The sequence below is a fragment of the Nilaparvata lugens genome, chromosome 4 (assembly GCF_014356525.2).
Source record: "Nilaparvata lugens isolate BPH chromosome 4, ASM1435652v1, whole genome shotgun sequence".
NCBI classification, from domain to species: domain Eukaryota; kingdom Metazoa; phylum Arthropoda; class Insecta; order Hemiptera; family Delphacidae; genus Nilaparvata; species Nilaparvata lugens.
The window spans coordinates 38,256,304-38,277,763 of NC_052507.1; the positions used below are offsets into that span (position 1 = coordinate 38,256,304).

At 34.1% G+C, this 21,460-nt stretch overlaps 1 protein-coding gene across 1 annotated transcript in view; it reads right to left on the bottom strand.

The window, feature by feature from the left end:
* The window catches only part of LOC111063981 (DNA polymerase alpha subunit B), a 38,704-nt gene extending 21,201 nt beyond the window's left edge, over positions 1-17,503 (bottom strand). The window contains exons 1-3 of the mRNA XM_022351650.2: positions 16,936-17,503; positions 11,320-11,536; positions 10,218-10,248 (exon numbers count right to left, since the gene is read on the bottom strand). Coding sequence (XP_022207342.1) covers positions 10,218-10,248; positions 11,320-11,536; positions 16,936-17,011 — 324 coding nt within the window. The 5' untranslated portion in view covers positions 17,012-17,503. The remainder of the gene's footprint in view (positions 1-10,217; positions 10,249-11,319; positions 11,537-16,935) is intronic.
* Positions 17,504-21,460: the final 3,957 nt, after the last annotated feature.

Sequence of the window (21,460 nt, forward strand, 5' to 3'; positions counted from 1 at the left end):
CAAGAACAAAATTTTCTGTCCGATTACGAGATTTGGCAGAAATAGCTGAAAACTGGAAAAAGAGCCGAAAATAAGAGGTTTTTGGACCACTCTGTATCTAGTACAAGGAAATTTTGCATGAAGAAATTGGTTCTGGACTTCTCTTATGTACCCAAATAATATATTAAAAAATCAGAACTACAATATATATTTCAAGCACACCCCCTTTTTTATGTCTATATTGACTGGACTATCAGTGAATTGGAAGACTTGCGAATTTAATTAATTGAATTTGGAACAATATTAAAAGTATTATGTTTTCCGGAATTACGGAGAATCGGGGGATTGTTCCAACATTATTTAATATAATACCAATAGAAATTAAAGAATTGGAAAATTTCAATAGATTTGAAAGAAAAATTAGACATTGATTATTTAGTACTGGAATATAAATAGTAGTGAAGAAATAATAGTAAATAGAATTTAGATGAAAGTAGTGTTTTTCATATTGTACTTCAAGTAATTTCTAGATAAAAAAAGTTCCTCTATCATTTTACTAGGTGAAAGTAAGGGTAATAGATATAGTTTTAGATCTTCAGCATTTTTTATATTAACCTGTCTTGAGCATAATCTTGTTTTTATTTGATGATAACCTCGACACCATAATAATAATATCCTATAATATTGAGCAAGCAATTTCTTTTTATAAGTCTGTATTTCACCGGAACTCGAAAACAGCTCTAACGATTCTTACGAAATTTGGATCAAAGTGGATTTATGATATAAAAATACGATTGCACAAGGTCTCATCCCTGGGATAACTCACTGAAGGACATTTAAAAAATAATTAATCCTTTGAAAAACAGCTGAAACTTCGTCGTCTGTCGATAATGGAAGTGTGTGTGTGGGAGTGAGACAAAATTATGCCTAAAGCTGGGTTTCCGTTTGTGCGTAAATGCCGTCGTCGACCACAACAGGGAGAGAATCTCAGATTGGGTAGATTTCAATTTGTCTACATAACCTTAAAGATTATGTTCAATTATGTTGTAATTGGGCAGGTTGAGCTTATACTTTTTTATACTTTTAAAAGTATAAGCTTAAAGTATAATACTTTTAAAAGTATAAAAAGTATAAGCTGAACCTGCCCCATTAAAACATAATTGAACATAATCTTTTAGGTAAAGTAGACAAATTGAAATCTACCCAATGTGAGATTCTCTCCCTGTCGTGGTCGACGACGGCATTTACGCACAAACGGAAACCCAGCTTTAGCTGTTGAACTATTGCATCCAATCCGCTGATTTTACGAGAAATATTATCCGGCAAGAAATCAATCGACATGATCAACATAATTGCTCTTTCATTATAAATGTTCTATGCTTTTGTACTCCAGAGCTCAGCTCGGCCCCCGATATTTTTACAGTGTAGTGAAGTATCTGATTTTGAAAAACTTTGCATTGTATAAGTTATTTTTGAAAATTTAAAAAAAATATGTAATGTTTTTGAATTCCAGGAATTTTAAGCCACAAGAAAAATATAAGGAATACATGTAGCTACATACGACCAATGCTGGAACTTTATAAAATATCTATAAGTATAGATCATTTACAATATTATTAACATATTTGCTAATGCTCCTTAGACATGAAAACCATAACAAAACAAGAAGATTGGAACAGTAATACATTTGACATGTAGTACAGTAACTTAAATATTTAGCCATGTAGTATGGTTGAATAGTTAAAAAGGGCACAGAAAATCCACTAAAGTATACGAAAGTTGAAAGTTTGTTTACATGAATTAACTATAGTTAGGTGAACTATAATGTTCAGCAGTATTTGATTGTTTCTATCCTTGTCTATTATTTGATAAAGGAGATAAAGCCCAGTCAACGAAGTGTTATAGAGGGAAAAGATTGGAAGACAATTTTTTACCCCGCATTTCTGTTGAGGGTAGTGAGGATGTAAACATATCAAAAGTCCCTGTGCTAAGTCTGTTCTAAGGGGGTAGGGGTGGTTCAAAGGTACCATTTTTCGGTTTCACGCATATAACTCGAAAATTATGCATTTTACAGACATAACTATTCTACAAGAAATTAAAGCTTACATCATTTCCTTCAATATTGATCTAATAACGTTTTCTATATATCTTTCACTTTTCGAGATATCCGCTCTAAAAGATGTGACATTTTTGAAAAAAAGCACATTTCCTTCAATTTTTTGCTATTTTTGCTCTTATAACTTTTTGAATATCGAAGGGAAAAATCCATGCTAATAATGAGCTTATAGAGCATCAAATTCTCTTCATGTACAATTTCACAAGTTTACGCACATCCACACGACCGTTGCAGCAGCTCCAGTGTTGAGTGTGAGATCTTCAGTTATGCTAAAATAGACCAATTGACAGAGGAATTTTGAGAGAATGTTTTGAACACAATTTTTGACTTCGCAGCTTTGTTGGGACCAGTTAGGGAGTGAACATATCAAAAGTCCCCATCCCTACCCATTATGCTAAAGGGATGAGGGTGGTTTAAAAGTTGCATTTTTCAATGTTTTGTTTACACGCTCATATCATGAGGAAGATGCGTTCAACCGACATGAATAACTATTCAGAAATGAAGCTTGATAAATTCTCTACAATATTTTGTTCTGTGGTGATTTGTGATATCTCCAACAGTTTTCGAGATATACGCTCTTAGAAGTGTAACATTGTTAAAATAACAGCTTTTAATCCTTTTATTTATGTTTCAGGGCCTACAACTCTCCAACACTTCATCGTAAAAATGAATGCTCACCGTAGATTTGAATAGCTTTATTTTCTCTTTAATTTGATGTATTATTTCACTACTTAATGATTTCTTCTATTATTATAGCAGATTCATTGTGGGGGGGGGGGTGAAATTTTCTACTCTGCAACAAGTGTCAACTTAGCAGTTCCACACCTTCAAAAGACGGGCTAGAGATGCTGATTTTTGCTATGTTCACCTCCCAACTAGTCTCCATTAAGCTACAAAGTCAAACATTTTTTACCAGATGTTCCAGACTCAAATTTCATTGTCAAGTGATCAATTGTTACAATATTAAAATTTCACCCTCCACATTGAATCTGCTATAACAATAGAAGGAAAACATTAAGTAGTGAAATAATACATCAAATTGAAGAGAAAATAGAGCTCTTCAAATCTACGGTGAGCATTCATTTTTACGATGAAGTGTTGGAGAGTTGTAGGCCCTGAAACATAAAAAAAGGATTGAAAGCTGTTATTTTAACAATTTTACACTTTTAAGAGCGTATATCTCGAAAACTGTTGGAGATATCACAAATCACCACAGAACAAATATTGTAGAGAATTTATCAAGCTTCATTTCTGAATAGTTATTCATGTCGGTTGAACGCATTTTTCTCAAGATATGAGCGTGTAAACAAAACATTGAAAAATGCAACTTTTAAACCACCCTCATCCCTTTAGCATAAGGGGTAGGGATGAGGACTTTTGATATGTTCACCCCCTAACTGGTCCCAACAAAGCTGCGAAGTCAAAAATTGTGTTCAAAACATTCTCTCAAAATTCCTTTGTCAATTGGTCTATTTTAGCATAACTGAAGATCTCACACTCAACACTGAAGCTGCTGCAACGGTCGTGTGGATGTGCGTAAACTTGTGAAATTGTACATCACATTGAAGAGAATTTGATGCTCTATAAGCTCATTATTAGCATGGATTTTTCCCTTCGATATACAAAAAGTTATAAGAGCAAAAATAGCAAAAAATTGAAGGAAACGTGTTTTTTTTTTTTCAAAAGTGTCACATCTTTTAGAGCGGATATCTCGAAAAGCTTAAAGAAAGCTGAAAGAGATATAGAAAACGTTGTTAAATCAATATTAATATTGAAATTATGTTAGCTTTAATTTCTTGTAGAATAGTTATGTCTGTAAAATGCATAATTTTCGAGTTATATTCGTGAAACCAAAAAATTGTACCTTAGAACCACCCCAACCCCCTGTACTAAGGTAACCCCCTTAGTACAGGGGGTTGGGGTGGGGACTTTTGATATGTTTACCTCCTCACTACCCTCAACAGAACTGCGGGGTCAAAAATTGTCTTCCCAACTTTTCCCTCTATACCCTTTTTTGAGCATTCATTGCCTGGACTAATAGAGCTCTCCTTTTATAGCTCAGCAACATCATGTTGGTCAGATCACTTTTCAACATTTTATTTTATTTATTTAATCAGTCAGAATTACACAACTTACAGAAAAGTACCACAGGCTTATAAGCCCAAAACGGTTCCAATACTAATTTATACAACAGTCCAAATGTATACAACACTCAATTTACAATTCAAAACACACAAAAATCATTTCTAAATAAAAAATAATACTTCCAAATTAAATTAAATCAATCACAACTTTGAAAAAACTATAAAATTTAGAGACCAAAAAGACAAACACACTATTTAGAACTTTAGAACAATGTAGAATATAATAATTAATGGATTAAAGAAATGAGACGGGCCGCCGAAAACAAAGGATGGGCAGGTAGAAGTTCTAGAGACCCTTCTGTGTTCACCTATTGTTAAGGTTTCCACTCCGAGCAATATATTGGTGGACCAGTGTGGTTACTTGAAGGCACTTTCAGCTGTAAATCGTGGTAGAATACAGTGATTGTATAAATACACACATTACTATCGATGACAAGTACAAATTCACTCAAACGTACTTGGTGTGTAAGGCCCACATCGATTTTTGGACGTACATTTGTTAGCCGTCCTTATAAATTCTACGAGATTGAATTGGACTTGACAAACACATGATACACATCATATATTTGCCAAGTTATGTTCAATATTATAGAATTTAAAAGGACGCCAAAAAATCGTACGTTCAATAAGTATCGAATTGTATGTAACTCAAGTTAGTCTGTATACAGCTTGTGAGCAAGTTGAGTTTAAGCAAATGAACCATTGGGAATAATACAATATATTACAAGTACTTGATCACTGATTTACATTCAATATTGGAGAAAATACAAGTAACAGATGTAAAGTGCAAAGTAATAGATAAGTTTGTGCTAGCAGCTAGAATTGTCTTCAAGAAAGCACACGGGGCCACTAATGAGAGTAATGAAGCGGAATCAGAGAACAATAGTATGCTAGTCGAGAGTCAGAGGATGCACCTTTTTGGAATAATACCCCAGTGCACATGTAACGCGGCCCTGTCTTCTTTCTTTTACAATATATAATTAACAAAATATATCTAATCTCAATTATAAAATAATGTAATATTTAATAATTGAAAAATATATTGATTTCATTATTTTTATTTCTCATTATTTGGTATCCTTTATAGAAGGCAGTGGCAAGGCAGAGGATCGGCAACGTTGTTCCCTATCTTTTTCCACTGTCATTATAACAAGGACCTCACTATAGTACCACTTAACTTTATTTTTGATACACATGTTTCGAATCATTAGAGGTCATTTTTAAATTTCAAAATAGATAATATTCCTATGATCATAATAATATAATATTGAAAATAAATTAATAAACCGGGTGTTCCAAAATGAATGACAGGGATTCAACATGTTATGATATTTACTATACAGGGTGATTCATAATTATGGTAAAATAATTTAATACGTGATAGTGGAGGTAAAAATAAGAAAAAAAGTTCCTATAAACAATATCCATAAATGCTTCATTGGCGAGCTATACAGGCTGAAAAATTTCGCCCGGAATTCAGTTCCTCTGGTGAAATACACCGATGCTGAATTGTTTGGGCACTAGTTTTTGAAAAACTTAAGCTGGATTCATATGGAAAAATATCTGAAAAATTGAATAAAACTAGTCTGGAAGCTGTAGTGTCAGTAGTTTTTGAGAAAAAAGTTGAAATATGAAAAAAAATCTTAGTCGAAAAACACAGACTTCTACGTTTGATGCCCAATAACTTTCTTCAATGACCAGTAAACAAATAATTTCTTACAATTGAAATTGTGGAGAATTTAATTCTGAAAAGAATGATGTAAGCTGTGTAAACTAAATTTAAATAAAAGTTGAATATAATGTATTCTTATGTAGTACATTACACCACAAAAATTTGCTGTTTTATGAGAAGAGAACTAATAACTCATAAGTTGTAGCTGATTGCAAATAAAATATTCTGTTTTCTATGAAAAGTTTTTTCTTAATATGAAAGTAGCATATCTAAATGAAAGTAAACTTATACCAAAAGACTAGTAGATTATGCCATTAAGCCTGGGAGGAAGCTCGAACAGAAGTAGATGATCTCCTATGATTCCTGCCCAAATGTTTACTGAAAACTGATGTTGTGAAAGATTAGGATTGATGGCATGAGGATTCTCAGCTGCCCAAATATGTTGGTTGTGGACATTAACGATAGCTGTTCTTGTAAAGTGTGCCTCGTCGGTAAATAAAACGGTTGTTAAAAAGTTTGGGTAAACAAGTTTTACTAGAAACCATCGGCAAATACCAGCACGGGGAATACAGTCTCGTGGCAATAGAGTATGAACTTTCTGGAGGTGGTATGGATGTAATTGTTGCTCTTTTAGTATCCTCCAAATAATAGATTGATTGACATTAAACTGCACTGACAATTCTCTCGTGCTCTTCTATGGATGTTCATAAATTTCATTAAGAACTTGTTCTTCTAACTCAACAGTCATAGTAGATCGGGGTCTGCCTGCATAAATGTGCTCTTTGGATATCAAAGAATCTGTTTCAGACAGACGTAGATGAATAGTGGCAAAGAACCTTGAACTTGGACATACTCGGTTAGGAAAGTTCTCTTGATACAAACGTCTTCCTTCAGTACTATTACAGTAGAGTCCCATTCCATACATTAAATGCATATCAGCTAATTCGGAGTATGAATAATGTCTTAAATTACCTGCCATTATTGAAAAAGTTAACACTTAACACAAAAGCAAAGTGAAATGGTTACAAATAACTGGTTAATAGATTAAAAAAAAAAAAAAAAAAAACAGCGCGGTTACAGTAGGCTCAACTTACAGTTTGTTTTTTTGTTCAACAGCGAGCTAAAATATTTCTGAAAATAATTTTCAGCTGATAATTTCTTTTAAATATTTTCTCATTTGAAACAAAATAAATCAGCTGTTTTGGAACAGCTGTTATTGAAATCCATGTTCTATTTGCAATCAGCTACAACCTATGAGTTCTCTCCTCATAAAACTTAAAATTTTTGTGGTGTAATGTACTACATATGAATACATTTTATTCAACTTTTATTTAAATTTGGTTTACACAGCTTACATCATTCTTTTCAGAATTGAATTATCTACAACTTTAGTTGTGACAAATTATTTGTTTACTGGTCATTAAAGAAAGTTATTGGGCATCAAACATAGAAGTCTGTGTTTTTCTACTTAGATTTTTTTCATACTTCAACTTTTTTCTCAAAAACTACTGACACTACAGCTTCCAGACTAGTTTTATTCAATTTTTCAGATATTTTTCCATATGAATCCAGCATAAGTTTTTCAAAAACTAGAGCCCAAACAATTCAGCATCGGTGTATTTCACCAGAGGAACTGAATTCCGGGTGAAATCTTTCACCCTGTATAGCTCGCTAATGAAGCATTTATGGATATATGTTTATAAGAACTTTTTTTCTTATTTTTACCTCTACTATCACGTATTGAATTATTTTACCATAATTATGAATCACCCTGTATAACAACTTACAGCCACAAGTCATTAATCCATTGAAAGAGGGACTCAAACAGTTTTGTTTGTCCGTATCAGTCCTCTATTTTAAGCACATTCAAAAACACTTCTAAGAACTTGAAGAAAGTGCTTTTTTGTGCCATATTCCGGTAGAAAGCAACAGTTTACTGTAACTGTATCTTCTTCTCTTATCTGGATATTTTACAGCTATGGCTCTTCCCTCAACTGACTCAGAATGATTCATCTTCTAAACCACCCCCTCCTTCCCAAACAATATTGGGAACTCAAAAAAATGACGTCAGCCATTTTTAAACACTGCTGACCTATTTTTTAGTAGGAACCCTCCCCACAAGAATTCAGCCACCACCCGCCTGTGGCACCAATTATTTAGACATTAAAACTGGATTAGCAGACAACAGTGGAAATATCATACCACGAGTTCTAATATTGTACTATTCCCACCCAGCCCGACAGAGTATGAATAATACCATTAGAGCTTATAATAATAATTTTCACTTTTCACTGTTGTGTGCAAGTCCAGTTTTAGAGAGTATTTAGTTCTATGCCTTCGGCAACTATTCAATCACATAACCTGAGGAACTGATCCTATAAAGATGTACAATTATAAAATAGGATGGAAATACAACTAGTGACCCCCTGGGTTGAAGAACTCGCTCGTGAACTGTTAGATTGATCTATGAAATTAGCAACTTGTGATTATAGGCTACATGATTGGTAAAGATTATTAAAACAGCTAAATATTTCTTTCACGAAGATTGTCTAATTTGACAGTGCCACTGTGGGTTTCATTGAGGATCCTAAATCATAATTAAAAACTCTTTTCTGTCACTTCAAAACTTTTTTCGCCATCTTGGATTCGTCATATTCCAACTCAATTCAACACTATGGGAAGGTGCTCATGTGATACATAATAATTATGTATTATTTCGATACAGAATTTCAAGAAAAAATGAATGGGGAAATCAGCACATCGATATCGGTTTCAAAGATATTCAGATTTAAAGATAGGTTACTAATATATCATTCAAAAATGAAATAAATGAGTACATTGGAAATCTAAAACATCAAAACTTTCTAATTTTACTCTTTTAAGTGTTAGTAGCAACTAAAGGCGCGTTTATACCAAAGTTATTAACAAAATGTTAATAACTTAATCCTTATAGATTCTATTAGATTGAACGGAACTTGACAAACACATATGATCATCATGTTTATGATAAGTTATATTCAATTTTATAGAATCTATAAGGAGTGATTTTAACATAACTTTGGTGTAAACGCAGCTTAATAGTAACCTATACTCACATATTCAACACTTTAAATAGAAAAAGTTTAATTGTCGTATTTTTAATGTACTCATTATTCTATTTCTGTATAATTTATTAGTATACATCAAATTGAAGAGAATATAATGCTCTATAAGCTCATAATCAGCATGGATTTTTCCCGTCGATTTTTAAAAAGTTATAAGAGCAGAAATAGAGAAGAGTTGGTGATAAACGAGGTTTTTTCAAAAATGTCACACCTTCAAGAGCGGATATCTCGAAAACTAGAGGAGGTATAGAAAAAGTTGTAGGATGAATATTGTAGGAAATTATGTAAGCTTTACTTTGTTATATGACAGTCAAGTCCTTAAGGTACATAAGGTACATAGTTTTTTAGTTTTATGCGAGAAAACAAAAAATGGTACCTTTAAACCACCCCCACCACGTTAGTACAGGGGGTAGGGATGGGGACTTTTGATATGTTTACCTCCTTACTACCCTCAACAGGACTGTGGGGTCAAAAATTGTCTTCAAAACAATTCCCTCTATACCCTTTTTTGAGCATTCATTGCCTGCATTACCAGGCACATGGTGTAACTGTTCTGCAACTACAGTTGCAAACCATATGCGTCTGAAACCAATTTGCAACTGAAGCAAATAGTCAGTTCTCACTTCACACACGGGTGTAATGACAAAGCACTTGCATCTATTCTCTCTATTTCATCTCGTGCAAGTAAACTACAACCGCGGGCCCCTGGTTATATGCGACTGCTTTCAGACTGGTCAAAAACTAGTTGATTGCACCTTCCCACTTAAATACATAGCCAAGGTTAAAATACAGTTGTATTTTAAGTGCATTGAAATACAATTTTGTATAAATAAAATTATTTATTTATATTTTATTAATTGTTTTAATTGTCAGATGACCATTTTATTATGAACGTATTCCCAAGTCCCAGCGCACACGATGTGACTGTTTTACAACTACAGTTGCGCGCGCGCCCATACCTGGGACTTGAGTATAGGCTACGTTCATAGTAAAATGGTCATCTACCAATTAAAACAATTCATAAAATATGGGAAAAGTTTTACTTATATAAAATTATATTTCAATGCACTTGAAATACAACTGTATTTCAACCTTGACTATGATTGTATTTAAGCTGAATAATTTTAATTTATCTATTTTACCCGAACTCAAGTATTTGGTCAATATTACTATTGAAATAATACTGTGGTGCTCTAACTCACCTTTGGTGTGGTGCTGTTATCTGCTCCAAGTCTGATCAATTATATGAAGGAAAGATTATGAAAATAATTTGGAGTTTAAATACAAGGCATACTCATGGTAGATAAATATAGGCTACAGTAAAAACACTTCACTCACATGGGCTACTTTTTAACAAATTAATAAAAACAATATAAAAATCTTGAAGTACCCTTTATTTTTTAAAAACTTTAAGATTTTTATATTGTTTTTATAAATTAGATATACAGTAATATAAATACTTGCTACTAGCTCATAAATCTTAAAGAATTATGGATTACGCTGAAAAAAATTAATTTTAATTTTCTAAAAATATAACTCATCTAAAATATAACTCATCTAAAATATAACTCATCTAAAATATTAAATATTCTGGGAAAATTTCCAATCTCAATAAACTTAAATTAGGAATACTTTTTGAGTACTAGACGTCTACTTTATAACTCATAGTTGATCATTTTACTAGATATCGTCATCGTTTGTTATCTCATTAATAAATTACTCATCTTTCAATAATAATTTTGTTTGAAAGCTACAAAAGATTTTTTCAGCAAATAAAGTATAATACTAATTGATTAATGGTGTATGTTGAAAACCCATTTCATGAATGATAGATGAATAAAAAGCTTACATATCCAAGAAAAACAGGATGTCATAGAAAAATGAATTCCAAAATTCGGAATCTAATTATTGTCTGTAAAAAAGCAGAAAGTCTTCTAAGACATTTTATACAGTTCTATTGAACAAAATGATTCTTGATTTGATATTTGAAGTTTGAAGGAGTATTCATTTAGATAGGAGTTATAATTCATGAGTTACTTAGTTCAAGTTGGAATATTGATTCATTCAGAAGATAGGTTACAGAGATATTTTCGAAAACAGTTAGGCTGACTCAATTTTAGAAAATGCAATTCCGCAACATAGCTTATGGCCGATATGGAACTTTTTATATGTTCATTCGGTGTACTTTTTCTTATTATTTAATATCCATAAGAATCTCATCAGATTTAGTTTCTAACGATTGAAATCGAATCAGACCATCTGATCTAAATATGTAATTAATAAATCATAACGAGCAAAGGATACACATTGTTGGACTTGGGAGTGGTGTAGATGTTCAATTCCTCTTCCTCGTGTTTGGGACTTTCAATTTTGACTTTGCGTTCTGCAAATTCTTTCTTGTGCATTTTTTGAATGGCATCTAGGGTGGGCTCGGCACCGTTCAAGTGCGTCAGACTGTAGGCCATCCATGTTTCAACAAACTCCTCTGGATCTACGTTGTTCAGGATACAAATTTCACTGCCTACAACAAAATTCAAGTAACTCATGAATAAATAATTGAATGGTGTTATCAGAGATGATATAGAATTGTGTGAAGAAATAGTTTATGAAAAACAATTGAATTTGATAAACTGGATTTCTCAAATTTAACAAAAATTCAACTATTTTAACAGATGTGAAGGTCATAGGTAACATGAGCCCTCATTGTCTTCTTTGTTCTAGAAATGTTCATCATTTTCAAGTTCATCTACCCATTAAGCTGGTCAAAACATTGTGGAGCAGCGAGGCGAAGGTAGAGTGTACAAGAGAAGGTAGCAGAGATTGTTGATAATAAATGGCATTTATCTAAACGTCTTCACTTCCATCTACCTTCGACGCTCCACAATGTTTTGACACATTTGACTACATGCAATATTTTTACTCAGCTATCTTCTCTGATACACTCTACCTTCCAGCTCCTCTATGTTTCGACCCTGAGTACCCTTTCGCTACATTCTTGACTGAGTCGTTCGCCGATTAGCCAACACGAGTCATTCGCATTAGTCTTCATTACAATGAGACCTGAAGACGAGTCCAATCAAGGTCAGCGATAACAGGTGAGATAGCAGACAACTTATTCCTACATGCATAATTATTGCATAAAAGTAGCAAAATGTTTTGATTTTTCTATGTTCCAAACAATACCTTCAATATTGATGACAAAAATTGAAATATAAATCTGATGTTAAAACTGCATTTTTCATGTGGTAAATGAAGAATCAATACTGTGGTACTATCAATACTGGACAAGTAATTCCAGACCTGACAGATTGTTATCAATAGTTGTAAAACTTGTCTGATGCAATAGAATTGAAGAGCAACTACTCATTCAACTCGAAATAAGACTAGTCTAGGCTATTTAAAAATAAAAGTTGTAACTTACAATCAGGTTTAATAGGTACTTTATGTGAGCATTGTAGCTTAATGTAGCTCATTAAGTGTCACCCAGGGAGAAATCAAATAAACAGGTGTGTATTGTTTATTTGTGAAATAAATTATGATATAGGAAATGTAATTTATATAGCAAAATCTACAATCGTTGCAAATGCTTTCAAATTCAAATTTGATTAATCATTGCCCGTGATGAATTTCACTGACAAATTCACAATATTATTCAAGTGGAAGCTTGAATACTGATGAATTAAGAACCATGGTATGGTCAAAGAATTGGAAATGATTTGATACTATAAGCCTAATGAGGAGTGCAATAGTGCACTCGATTATTTTTCATTTTGTTCATGATTTGTTCGAATTGTACAATCACTGAGTAATAAACTGTGTTTCTCTTTTCTTTGATACAATGAAGTGGAATAATTTGATTTTTCTAATGGGTATAGGGTACACTATAATGTGTAGGACTATTAGTTTTATCAACATACGATAAATGTTGACACATCACAGCTTCTTAAAAGGTAAATAAACGTACAAGTATAGACGATGCATTTTGCAGACACTCGGTTTGTCTCCTTTAAAACAGTCTGTGGATGGATGGATTTGAAAAGATCTGTCGCCGGCTTGAACAATGCGGGTGTTCACACCGACATCTGTGTATCCGCCAGCCGACGTTCCAAGAAACACTGCTCGCCTTCGGATGTTTTCGAATCACTCTGGGAGCGATTCTCTCCAGGCATCCGAGCGGATGTTTTAGATAAAGATCTCTCATCATAAACCTAAATCACGAGTAATGAAGATAGGAGAATTCTAATTTCGGATTCGGATTCAGCGCCTTGTGTTGCTCTGCAGAGTAAAATAGCTTGGTCTGAACAAAGCTTTACACTTGGTTCGGCAGATTATGGTGTCCGGACACCAGATTTCGGTAACCCGACTAGTGTTTGTATGTCTTTACTTTACTTTTCTTTTTACCAACTATATCATTGAGATCAGGGGCACGTCAGGTAAGGTAGGTGAGGTCAGGGTATCAGCGGAAGATCCGTTGAGCGCTTAGCTCCATGAATTCTTGTATTGAATACAGAGCGTTCTCAGTCAAATACTTTTTGAGTGCCTTTTTGAATTGGTTTTGACATTTTTGTTTGAGGTCATCCGGTAGGCAGTTGAAAAATTTACACCTTGAGGATTCTGGTTGTTTTTGTAGTCTGTTGTAGGGAATTTCAAGATTATTTTTTCTTCTTGTGTTGTGCTCGTGGATATTTTTTCTGTGTGGCTTGTCTGGTTTGAATTTTTTTATATGCATGATTGTTCTAAGTATGTATAGGGATATTACAGTGAGGATCCTATCCTGTATGAAATATGGTTTGCAGTGTGTATCGTGTGGTAAACCATTTATTATTCTTATTATTTTCTTTTGGATAATTAGAACTTGCACAATGTAGGTCTGCGGGGCTGCTCCCCATGCTATTATTCCATAGCCCATATGTGATGCAAATAGCGAGTAGTAAGCTATCAGAGCAGGTGTTTTTGTCAGCTATTGCCTTTATACGTTTGATGGCATAGAGGGCTGAGGATAGTTTACCTACCAACTTTTCAATGTGTTTGTCCCATGTCAGGTGTGCAACAAGTGTAATTCCCAAAAATCGAGCTGTATCTGTCACCTGTTCATAAGTATTTAGTTGGTTTTCGGTTGCTGATCTTGTATTGAAATTTATTACTGTACTTTTGGAGGTGTTTATATTAAGTTTAAGGTTTGTCAGGGATGTTTTTGTTAAAGCTATGGTAGTTTTATAATTTAATTGTAGTTCGTCCTGGTCTTTCCCATGTATGATTGTTGTGTCGTCGGCGAATAGAGTACATTTAGAAAACATTGGAAGTTGTTTGGGCAAACCGTTTATGTAAATAAGAAATAATAATGGTCCCAACACAGATCCCTGCGGTACTCCGTTTTTCATAGGTTGGGCTAGAGATCTGGCGGTCATGGTTTTGCCTTTGTTTTTGTATCTAAGCTCCACGCATTGGTATCTGTCTGTTAGATAGTCTTCCAACCACTTCCCTGCTTGGCCTCGTATTCCTATTTTGTAAATTTCTGATTTTAGAATGTTCCAGTCCAGACTGTCGAAGGCCTTTTTAAGATCTAGAAAGATTGCGGATACCTTTTTCTTTTGTTCCCAGTTTTGTGTGACAAAATATAAGAGGTCTGCTAAGACTGTATCTATTGTCTTATCGTTTCGGAATCCATGTTGGTGAAAATGTAGTTTGTTGTTTTGTTTCATATAATTCAGAATCTGCAGATTGTAGATTGCTTTTTCCAGGTATTTTGATGAAGTAGGCAGTGTTGCTATTGGTCGGAAGTTTTCTATAGCTTATTTGTTTTATCATTTTTTTTATACTTTGGATAGACAAGTGATATTTTCATGTAGTCTGGTACTGTTGCTTCTGCAATGGAGGAGTTTACTATTTTGTAGAATCGTATGATAAATTTCGTCATGACAGTGGTAGAGCAGTTTTCCCGGGATCCCATCTATTCCCGTCGAGTGTTTATGCTTGGTCATTAGGAAAATGTCAATCAGATCTCTTTTTGATATGCTCTTGAACATTTCCAATAGGGCCTCGTTTTCCTGGTTTGTGGCAAGATAAGAATTTGGGAGTTAGCATTTGAATACTGGTTTGGCCGACATTTACGAAGTAGTTATTTAAATATTCCACTAGGGTGTGAGGGTCTGTTTCTAGTTTGTTACCCATTACCAAACTTAGTACGTCATTTTTAGTGTTTTTCTTCATTTTCTGTTCCTCATTTATTACCTTCCATGTTTCTTTAGTTTGATTTGCTGACTGCTCTATTCTGTCTGTTATGCATCTCCTTTTCTCTGCTTTGACTTCCCTATCATATAGTTCCTTTGACTGTGAGTATTTAGTCTTGTGTTCGTGGGTTCCGGTCATTTGGTATAAGGTGTTGGCATCAAGTAGCTTCTGTCTCAGGTCTCTTATCCTTCCAGTGACTTCAAAACGTCTTGTCTTTTTTCTGTTTATTCTTCCTGCTTTGAAGGGGCAAATGTAGTTCATGTGGTATAGCATGGTCTCTACAAAATGGTCTCAATCGGGTAGCCAGCCCGGCAGTCAATCCTGCTGTATTCAGCCGGTCATTCACTATCTGATTTCTTTTCCAACACTGTTCTTTCACTTCTCACGCTCCGAATGGTGGAATTGTTGTCCACGAGTTAGTCCAACATCCCCACTCTCGACTCTGACTACACAGCTGAACTTGTGATGTTTGATGTTTTGGGTGGTCCGGCTAGGCATCCAACATCAACAGCCCCATTCACGGTCCGACGTGGAATCCAACATTGAATGTTAGGCCTCAAATTGGACAAGAATCGGATAGTGAATGGCCTGATCAAGGTACTGCTTTCCCAGGGTGCTTTACATTCTGAGCATTCTCAAGTCATGGCTACTAGGCTACTATAGAATAGAAAATAATAAAACTAAAAAATTTAGCTTTCTGACATAATTTGTTATGTTTGACATGATTTGTTAAAATTTTGTTTTATAGGCCTACAGATTTTTTTCAGTTGTTCTGTAATTGAGTGCTTACGGTACTGGATGCTCGTTGCTAGTGCACAAACTTTGTTTTGCTAGCAACACCAATATAAATTATTATTTAGTTTTAATAAAAGCTTCTGTAATTTTTTGTTAACTTCTCAATGTATAAAACTGAAATTTGTTTTTCATTTTTGTAAATTTCATAAATTATTTGGTAATAAATCTTCTAGTCATACCTTTGAAATTGAGAATGATGATGTTGGAAATATTAAGTATTATGGAAATATTAGGTGCCGGTTGCACAAAAGCCGGTTAGGTGTAAGTGCACGTCCAGTGCCAACATACCTGTCATGACATTTTTGGTTGGGATCGATTTAGTATGTTATTTGAGTACAAAATCACAAAAATTAAACGGCGGTCACTATTGTTTTTAAAATAAACTAAGTTCAAAGTAGCACAATTTTACATGCATTTAACCCATGAGTACGGTAGCAGCCATTTTGATTATTGAAATCAACAAATTATGATATTCCTAATTAATCTGAGTTTTCCTAACCTAAAGCTTTTCCTAACCTTAGCTACTTATGGTTGCTACTTATAGGTTAAATGCATGTAAAGTTGTGCTACTTTGAACTTAGTTTATTTTAAAAACAATAGTGACCGCCGTTTAATTTTTGTGCTCAAAAAAACATACTAAATCGATTCCAACCAAAAATTTTATGACAGGTATGTTGGCACTGGTGCACTTTAGCCACTTAAACTTTGATGGTAGCCTACCAACCAAAAGGGAACAAAGGAAAGATGTAAGAAATGCATACGGTAAATTAAAATCCGATCATCAGAAATGACGAGATTATTTAAAGGAATTGATATTACAGATTAGTTTTTGATTTACACGATAACCCTTTAAAATAGAAATTGGATAGAAATTTAGATCAAGGTTTTACTTACATTTGTCAAGAACGTCATCGGAGGGAGTTATACAGAGTTCGTTAAACTGGTTTTGAACTTCTTCACGTATGTTCATGGTTGACTAGTTTCTTTTCATTCTTCTATTAAATTTATACTTTACACTAAGCAGTTTTAAATAAGACTAGACAAAAACAAAAACTTTGACAAATCTTTAAATGCAGGAGACAAAGGAATACCGGTTTATCACATCACTAATGACGCGGATGGCGCCTAAAATTCCAATTCCAAACTCAAAAGAAGAAAGAAACAGAATGAAATTTAAGAAAGAAGAAATATTATGACCGTTTTAGAAAATCATAATATCGCATCTTCAAAACTCATAAGCTGGCGTACAGCCAAACTTTGTGAGTATAGACTTGATCTGGAAGATAATGGAACCTTGGAAAGTGATAAGAGGTTACATAGTTGAGTTGTTGCTTTCAAATAAGAATAATATTGTGCTGATATTTTTAAAATGTTTCAATTATATCAAAAATTAGAATGCCTGCATCCTAGAGCAAAAATGTATGTTTGTGTTGTATAGAGTTTGACTAAGCGTCACCGTATAACACTTAAGGATGCGATATTTTGCACAAGCTTTGAAGTCAACAAACCTGTTGAATCAAACATTTATTTTCCATTTTTCAATTAAATTCTATGAAAATTTACCGTGAACATTCCAGACGATGATATTTTCAGTTATTTCAGATATAGATTTATTTGACTTGATTGATGCAATGGTCCAAGCTCAAATTCTCAGCGTGATCATCTAGACAAAATTGTTATTGAAAGATTAGAATTACTCGAATTTATAGTAGACGACAATAAGTAGCTTGAAAATTTACTTGGAGTAAAACTAACTGTGTTTTGTCCTACCTTCTTTGCGAAGTAGGAATAATTAATTATTCATGCTTTTTACAACTTCCACAGATTAATGGTACATTCCTGATTCATTTTAAATACATACTAAGGGCCGTTTGCACAGTGTAAGTTTAAGCTAAAGCTTAAACCAAATCTGGATTTTTTTTGTTTATACTAAAATTCCGTTTGCACAGTATCAGTTTGAACTCTGTGTTGAGTTTAAACTCTTGGAAAGTTTAATCCCCCAAAGCAGGAGGTTTAAACCAAATAATTTGTATTAACTTGACATCTGTAAAGATTTGATGGGGAAACAGCTGATAAGTAAATTATTTTTCAACGGTTGTTTTTGATGCTTCTGTAGACGATAGTAATTATTATTTAGGTTACAGTGGATCATTATCTGAATGTAAATATAATTATAATAGAAGAATTGATAGAAAATTCTGGGATGATAGACATTTTTTTAAACGGTTTTGCTTGAGTAAAGCAACTGCCAATTTAGTATTTGATTAAATACACCACTTGATAGAAAATAAGACAATTTTTAACAGTGGTCTTTAATTAGAAAACGTTCTTAAAACACATACCGTAACAGAGATATTTCTCTTTCGAAAGATTTTTAATAAACAAGGAAGACCTTGGTAGTTTTAAGCGTAACAAAATAACTTTTTCTTACATTCTAAAATATATTTTTGGTGCCAACTAAATAGAAATTGTATCTAATAGTAATATAGCATTCCATCATTTTATGAAGAACTTCTTGATCGCTTTTCACTTTTATTACCGTATAGCTTACAGCTCTGTGGATTTGGTACGAGGAAATAATTCAGTTATTCAGTATATTCAGTCCATGACCGGCAGTCGCCAGACAGACTTTGTCAAAATATAAAACAATCAAAACACAAATAATGAGAGATGGCCACAGATAGGTTGTTTCGTGTGGCTCTGTAGATGGACTGCCATAGTAACTCATGAAACAATCTCAAACTGGTCTACAAGTCCACTGGTCTCATCATCTCTCAATGAGTAGAGAGGGTAGTTGATGAATTTTTCACGAACCAGCCTACAAAACTTCCCATACTCCAGCTCACGAACACAAATTGGCAGTCTGTTAAAAATTTTTAGCATTCGTGTGCTTTCGATAGTCTGGAGTAGGGCAGGTCAATGTTGCCCCGTCTCCTGGTATTGTGGTGGTGCAGCTGGCCCCTCTCCTGGTAGGCATGAACCTCACTCCTCAGGAGCCGTAGGGAGCTATACATGTACTGACTGTACACTCAGTATTCAGGCATTTGAAGATTGGCCGGCAGTGCTCCAGGTAATGCGATGACGTTATGACACGAAGAACTTTCTTCTGTAGAAGGAGAATCCTTTCACAGCTACCTGCATGGCCCCATAGTACTATTCCGTAGCTTATATGACTATGGAACAGCCCATGGTAGGCTGTAATTAAGTAGTTGGCAAGCACATGTAGCTTGAGCTTCCGCATCAAAAACGTCACCCTGGCCATTCGATTGCACGGCATGCCAATATGTCGATCCCATGTAAGAGTGGGGTCCATCACAGAACCCAATAGTTTGACCTCCACCTCACCATGAGCCTGACCACGCCTTAAGGTGCACAACAGGTTATGTATGGGGGTCCTCATCCTGGGCCAGCAGGATGGACGGTATCATCAGCAAACAATAAGGCTCTATCCATGCACACTGAAGTCGTTGATGAATACAAGGAACAACAGAGGACCAAGAATCGATCCCTGCGGCACTCCATAGATCACCTCCTTCAACCGTGATTCCGCACCATTCACCAATAGTAGCTATACATAACCTCAATTTACTAATGGTTTGTAAACAAATTTCCTGTAAAATTAGCCTTCCTGATATTATAAACAATGACATTCTATTACCAACTTAATGCTAAACTAGTTTAACTTAAACTGGATTAGTAAATGCTCTGAGAAACCGATTCAAGTTTAAACTATCTGTTTAATTTTAGTGATCTCAATATCAAAATCATGATGGCTCATAGGTATTGTTAACATCCGACACTAAATAATAGGCCTATCATTCAACATCAACACAAGTTTGCTGATAGGGTAGCTAATTTCTCACAAGTCCAATTTTCATCCTCAGAGACAGAGTTACTAGGACGAGGTAACAAATACAGTAGTCATAACTATTTGGATAACCAACAACTTGAACGACTAGCATGCAGCATTGATAGCAATTGGGAAGCCTCAAAGAACAAAATACTAACTAACAGATGTGCTGACATAATTCTTCAAGAAAAGACAAGGGAACTTCGACCAGAGATCACAAAAACGGCTGACATCATGAAGAATTTAAAGAAGAAGATGAAAACCAATGACCTGATGATTTTGAAAGCTGACAAAGGATGCACTACAGTAATAATGGATAAGGACGAATATCTAAGTAAGGTAAACCATTTCATTGCAGATAACAATTTTACTGAGATTAACTCCAATCCCACCACCAAAATCAATAGCTTGATTAGAAATAAGTTGACCACCACCACCAAATTATTTAACAAGAACGAAACTAAGTATCTAACAGTTATGAATCCATATCCACCTAGACTTTTCGGTCAACCTAAATTACACAAAACTAATGTTCCTATAAGACCAGTGGTATCTTTTGTTAATTCCCCCTGCTCTAAATTAGCTCACAAACTGAATAGCACCTTTCGGTCATTAACAGGTTTTCAACCAAAGTTCAGTATTGAAAATTCATTGGAGTTAGTCAACAATATAAAACATATTCCTGCTCTATCATCCTATAAACTTGTGTCATTTGATGTTACTAATTTATTCACTAACATTCCGGTGGGAGAAAGTCTTGAAAGAGCTGAGGAAATAATGGAAGCCTCTATAAATGATCATACACTCAGAGAAGAACTGATAGGATTGATGAAGTTATGCACTCAGCATAATTATTTCAAATTTAATAATAGATTTTTTGAACAAAGAGAGGGGTTGGCAATGGGGTCACCCCTCTCACCACTCCTAGCTGAATTATTTATGGATAAGTTAGAAAGTAGAATCATTGAAAATAGTCATTTCAAAGATAAAATTGTTTACTGGTTTCGATATGTTGATGATATTATTTGCTTATGGAAAGGAAGTAACAGACAACTAGACAATTTTCTTTCCTATCTGAATGGATTACATCAGAGTATAAAATTCACTGTAGAGGTAGAACAGGATTGTGTATTGAATTTTCTAGATTTAAGAATAGATCATAGCACTGGTTTTCACAAGTTTTCTATTTTCAGAAAACCAACCCATACTGATGTTATCATTCCTCTTCATTCTTGTCATCCTATTTCTCACAAACTTGCTGCTTTCAATAGCACTAACAATACCTATGAGCCATCATGATTTTGATATTTAGATCACTAAAATTAAACAGATAGCTGTCACAAATGGGTATGAAGATAGTATGGTGGACAGATTATTGAGTAAAATTAATAGAAAAATTTCAATCAATTCTAGCTTTGTAGGCTTAAACTGTGAGGAGAAGACTTAGATAACAATTCCATATTTAGGCCTTGTATCTGATAAAATAGGTAGGGAATTGAGGAGGAATGGATTTCATGTTGCTTTCAAGACCAAACCGATTTTAAATAGTCTATTTAGCTGGAGTAAAGA